The 6,000-nt window shown below is 35.4% G+C and overlaps 1 protein-coding gene and 1 non-coding gene across 2 annotated transcripts; one reads left to right on the top strand and one right to left on the bottom strand.

Moving 5' to 3' along the window:
* Positions 1-2,457: 2,457 nt before the first annotated feature.
* TRNAQ-UUG (transfer RNA glutamine (anticodon UUG)) lies at positions 2,458-2,529 on the top strand. Its single transcript has one exon. It is a non-coding gene; the product is annotated as a tRNA-Gln (tRNA).
* Positions 2,530-3,468: 939 nt separating this feature from the next.
* On the bottom strand, positions 3,469-5,702 carry LOC145041166 (Protein kinase superfamily protein). Its single transcript, XM_078989118.1, has one exon. It carries the CDS (start codon positions 5,511-5,513, stop codon positions 3,630-3,632), a length of 1,884 nt encoding a protein of 627 aa, XP_078845244.1. The 5' UTR covers positions 5,514-5,702; the 3' UTR covers positions 3,469-3,629.
* Positions 5,703-6,000: the final 298 nt, after the last annotated feature.

The following is a 6,000-nucleotide window of genomic DNA, read 5'->3' on the forward strand; positions in this document are numbered from 1 at the left end:
ATGATATACTTACAAATAAAATTTCAAATGTTTTGTATAAAGAAGTTTTTAGAAATTTATAAAAAAAATTATATGCTTTTATTTCTTATAACATATTTCATTTATTAATTGTAAAACACATTTTATTCTTAATTTTGATGTGTAATTTATTTTATTGTGTTCATGTATGTTTCTTACAATACCTTAATTTTAATTTTGCCATATAACAAATGCATTTACAATGTTTATTAAGTTGGGTTTTAAGGCTATTAATTTTATATTTCATTATACAACATCATCATTTTTTATTAATCTACATGTAAATAACATTGTTCGTATCTTCAAACCATTTTATATCTTCAAACCATTTACAAATCATCTGACTTTCTAAATTGCTAACTTTTTAAAAATCATTGATTAATGATTATGATTTTGAAGTATCAATATTTTTTTACTTTACAAACCATGGTTTCTACCGGATATAACTTATTATAATTATATACACATAAGTTACAAACTTTTGAGTTGTAGTGATTAATTAGTTTTTAGTTAAAAAGACTTTTGAGATGCAGTTGGAGTTTCAAAAGAATATGATGCAAGAAATTTATCTTATATCATAACAAATATAGATGTAAATATGATCGGTACCTCGAGGATTTTCTTTCTTCAATCAGCTATTTTTTTTATTCATATATTAGTTCTAAAACATCAACGAAAGTTAAATCATTTAAGTATTTAACCATATGAACAGTGGCAGATTCATGAAATTTTTTTGTCGGGGGCGCTTGCGACCATCTATATAACCGTCTCAGATATCAACATAAACAAACAAAGTGTTAAAATATAATTATAAAAAAATATACAAATAAATAAATGTATACCTTTCGCCATACGAGCTAAAATACAGTAAAAAGATGCATTTTGTTTCCACCAAAGTAAACTATCAAAATCCTTATTGTATTTAAGTGACTGTTCGTTAAGATAGCGTGTCAACTCCGTTTCTGTTGATGTCGATAGATAATCTGATTGTACTATTAAATCACTCATGAAGTCATTCTCGTTATTAAACATAAATACATCTTCATGAGCATGTGTTTGACTTTGAGAAGACTCAGTATTGTCGAACTTTGCTTTGTAGAAATTAACAAAAAAAAAAAAAAAAATCAATTTCTTTTTCAATGTCTCATATTAAGGCCTTAGCCTTCGAAGTGACTTCCGAGTTGAATACAAAAGGTTCTCTGGTATTCTTCAACTTAATCAACTTCTCAAATGTTCTCTGGTATTCTTCAACTTAATCAACTTCTCAAATGTTTGTTGAAGAAACTCAAACTTCAATCGTGGATATAATATGATCGTAAAGTACAAAAAATCATTTAATTTCTCGAGAAATCCAACCATAACTCTACAAATTTTGAAATATTCTCCTACGAGGGATACAATATCTCGAACATGTGTAAGATCTATTAAAATAAAATACGTGTTAGCTACTACTTGGTTTTTGAGTGCTTTCATACTCATTTGTATTTGAAATCTGATTCTAATTGGTCAGTGAATCGCAAATGTAAAATAGTATATCATAACATAAATTGTAATTAAATTATTATTAGCCACATATAAAATTTATAAAGAGTACTTTGTTGTGTTTTTTTATTTGGTAAGGATTGTATTACAACGTAAATAACAACGATTCTCGTTTTTAGAAAAAGAAATATTACAAATATAGAGCTACACTGTTAGTGATTAGGGGTTGGACGCGTAAACCCTAATCACTAATATACACCTCATATTTAATATACCTATAAAACAAATTTGTTTATAAATGCTATTATACTAATTATTTTTAGTTTCATTTTCAATACTCTAAACAATACCACGTCAATTATGCAACATATATTGGGTTATTTCCGAAGCAAAAATAATGTTACTACCAATTAAGGGGTCGATATTGAGTACCATACGTTCATGACTTCAAGTGACTATTCAATTCCGGTTGGTCCTTTTGGCCCGATTAAACCTTTATTCGGGTAATCTAGACCGAATAATCTGAAACCCGGATTGAGCTAAAATAGATACCCAATAACCGACCCAAATTACTAATCCGGGTTGGTCCAGTCCGGGTTTCAGTTTCAGTTCGGATAATCAATGTAAAGATGTTTGTTTAACAGTGTAAGGTTTTTTTATTAGAAAAAAATAACTTCTATATGGAGGAGATGCTTGTTTCGTGGGAAGATCAAAGCATCTCTAAATAACTAAATTACTTTAACTTTAATCCAAAAACCAACCATGAGTCTAATAGGTCCAAAAACATTTTCCATGAGTGAAACGGTCTGAAACTCTTGTTTAACAGTGTAAGGTTTTTTTATTAGAAAAACGATTTTCAGCCCATTCGAGATGTAAACGTTTTCTATTTGAGAGGTTATCGCGTTGGTTATATGTTTAATAGAATATATTCCTTTTAAAGAAAACAGAAAAGCAAATGGTTCTATGGTGTAGTGGTTAGCACTCTGGACTTTGAATCCAGCGACCTGGGTTCGACTCCCGGTAGGACCTCTTTTTAAAAAGTCTGCAATATCCTCTTCTCCAAACCCTATATACCCTATAATGGATGCATATATTGTTTATGTTTCGATGGAGGATTTCAATTTCATTTGCTACTTTTTTTCTATGTGAAGTTTGATAATCTCTAAAAGTTGTTTTGTAGTCGCTGAAATGTGGATAGCATCGAGGCACATTTACATCTATTGCCTCATGTATTGCATACTAAGTATTAAATTGGTGGTTAAAGATCACAAACCCTTCATTTTACTTTTCTTTGAACGACTATTTTTCCATTCCGCAATACTTGAATATTTTGCATTTTATTCGGTGTTGTTTTAATATTTTGCAACAAGCAATGTATAATTATTTCATAAACATGTTATACGATGTATATGATTGAAAATGGGGATTTTATAACATGTATTGAAGTACTTATTAATTTCGTAATGTTTGAATAATTTGCAATTGATTGAGATCTTTTCTTCTAATGCGTATTTCGACTTGTTTTAACAGTTTGCAACAAAAATGTTTATAATTTTGTCATAATCACACTAGATGTTGTATACAGTTGAATATATAGACATTGTAACTTATTTTACGTGCTTATCAAATTCTCATAGCTTGAATATTCCTCAAAGCTTGAATATTCGCAATACATTTATACATTTTTTTGTAGTACATGTGCATAAGTGCATTGTTTATAAAGTTATCAAAACTTGCTAAAACTAAGCAACAACGAATTGCAGGTTGTTCCTGATTGGATCATATTAGCCTTATGCACATTCAATGATTCAAATATGAAAACCAATTGCAACTGGTTTAGTTAGTGGGATTTGTCGATTTGAGCATAAGTGATAAAAAATGGAGTTTAATTATTATTGTTTTCAAGGTGGATTAGAGAAGTTCATTTTAGTTTATATATGATACATATTATTTCTCTATAAAACAACATTAATTCAAGAATATGTTCTTGATTATACTAAAAATAGTATGACATTTAGTACATATCTTTGAAGATGCCCTAAATGATTAAAACAGTAAATAAAAAAAATTATATTTTACAAAATACCGGAGAATTGTATCCAGTTTCCGGTGTGCTCCTCGAAACTCACTCAGTCCATCACAAGCGGCCCACCATCTGGAACCACTACATTGCTCGAATTGGATGCCCTCATTGGTCCCACCGCCGCACCACCACCGCCGACGCTCACGCCACGTAAACGTCCCTTAATCCTCCGCAACTCCGCCACCACTTCCTTAGCATCCGGCCTATCATCCTTATCCGCCGCTACACACCGAAACGATAGCTCCGCCAGTGCCGCTACACCACCACCATCCACCGTAGCTAACCTGGGATCAATCACCTCCCCTAACAACCCCATCTGTATTTTCGCCACCGCCATGTCCGCTAAAGCCATTTCCCTCTTATCCCTCCTTCCATCCACCGCTCTCATTCCGGTGACAAGTTCCAGAAGAACAACCCCAAAACTGTAAATATCACTCTTCTCCGTCAACCGGAACGACCGATAGTAATCCGGATCCAAGTAACCGGGAGTTCCTTGAGGACCAGTCCACACACAACCCGGATCCAACAACCTTGATAACCCGAAATCCCCAACTCGAACACGCATATCTTTGTCCACGAATATGTTGTTCGACGTAATGTCTCTATGAACAATCGGTGGAACCACCGAAAAGTGTAGATACTCGATCGCTGTTGCGATTTGTAACGCGATGTCAATTCGTACTTGCCACGTTAAACACCGTTTCTTGTGTACGTGTAAATGATCGGAGAGAGTTCCATTGGGTACATACTCATAAACCAACAGTAACCCTCTCGGATCGCTACAATACCCATGAAGTTTGACTAAATTTGGGTGGTTCAGAGAAGATAAAATCAAGATTTCATTGCAGAATGATTTTGTTGAAAATGAATTTGATGTAGGATTATGCTTGTGTAGATACTTGATTGCGTGAATTCGATTTTCTCGAAGGTGACCCACGTAGACAGACCCGAAACCCCCGTCTCCGATTTTCCTCTGCGGGTCAAAGTTGTTTGTTGACGATTGAAGTTCCTCGAAGGTGTAAACCGGCGGAAGTAGGCTGGCGGAGCGGTGGCGGTGGAGGTAGACAACTGCCGGATCTTCTAAAGGCGAGTTCTTTCTTCTCCGAGAAACGTATGTACTTATCAAGATAAACATAAGAAAACACAGAAACAGTATAGCTAAAGTCATCATCACTACACGTAAATTGGGTTTTTCTTTCGCCGGCGACAATTTTTGAGATTTAGAGAGCGATTCAAAGCATAAAAATGGTTTCTTTGGATCAGATGAATTGAACCCACAAACGCCATTGTTGGATTCACAAGCTCCACAGCTTGAAAAGTAAGAATCTTTCTCTTCCCACTCGACTTCAATCCCAAATTTCAAGAAGCTATCAAGAAACCCTAAAATGTCAGCTTGGCATCCTTCTGTAGAGAGCTGTGGAGGGTGAATAGATCCACAAGAATGTATAATCTGAAGTGGGTTTTTGGTAATTCTACACTCCCACGGACAATGGCTACAGTTTGGGAGGTTCGGTGGGAGGCAGGGGCGGAGGTAGGAGAGACGAGAGCAGAAAGAGTCGGTGGGTTGAAAAGGGGAATTCGAAAGGTTAATGGGTCGATTTGGGATGGTGGAGAGAGTGTGTGTGGTGCTGCAATTAGCAACGGTGGTGGGGTGGAGAGAGAGCGAGAGGGAAGTGGTGGTGGGGTCGTAGTGGATGACAGAGAATCGGTGGTTGTTGATGGATATGGTGGCGGGGAGCGGCGGAGGAGAACACTGGATTTGGAAAGAAGGGTGGCCGCAGCCGGGGGAGTGGGAGAAAGGGAACGGTGGAGGAGTGGTGGTGAAGGGGGGACAGGGAGGAGAATTTCCACAGGTATGACCGGAGACGGTGGTGAAAATGAAGACGAGATGTGTTATTAGGCGGAGGAGCGGCGGTGGTGGTTGGGGCATTATTGGCGGAGATCTGAAAATATCTTTGAAGTTGAATCTAGCTTGAAGTTGATGAATTCATGGTTTTTAGGAAGCTATAATCTTGGAGCGGATGTGTGTCTCGAGGGTAAGAGGGGGGAAAGAGATCACGTGAAGAAGGGGAATGAATGAAGACAAAGACCCACAAAAGGTGGTCAGTGTGGTACTGTGTAAAACAGGAAAAAGGAAAAGGGTAGAATTCTGGTAGATTTTCTTTTCTTTAAAGAGTGATCCAAAATATTGAACAAGGTAAAAGATTTGAATACAAAGAGTGATCTAAAATATTGTTTTTTATACAATTTAAAAATATATTTTTTTGAACGATTTAGGATTCAGTCTTAGATGAATTTTATTTTAAATTGTTTGATAACAATTTGATATTACTACCACATTGTTATTTGGAAGGCTAATTCTAATCAAGACTTCAAGAGACAAAACAACAAAACTTGTTTATCTCCACCAAGACATA

This window comes from Lactuca saligna, chromosome 4 (genome assembly GCF_052625555.1).
Source record: "Lactuca saligna cultivar CGN05327 chromosome 4, ASM5262555v1, whole genome shotgun sequence".
NCBI classification, from domain to species: Eukaryota; Viridiplantae; Streptophyta; class Magnoliopsida; order Asterales; family Asteraceae; genus Lactuca; species Lactuca saligna.

What these genes read in the sequence shown, in the direction of transcription:
- LOC145041166 (XM_078989118.1), bottom strand. Translation starts at nt 5,513, where the DNA reads ATGCCCCAACCACCACCGCCGCTCCTCCGCCTAATAACACATCTCGTC.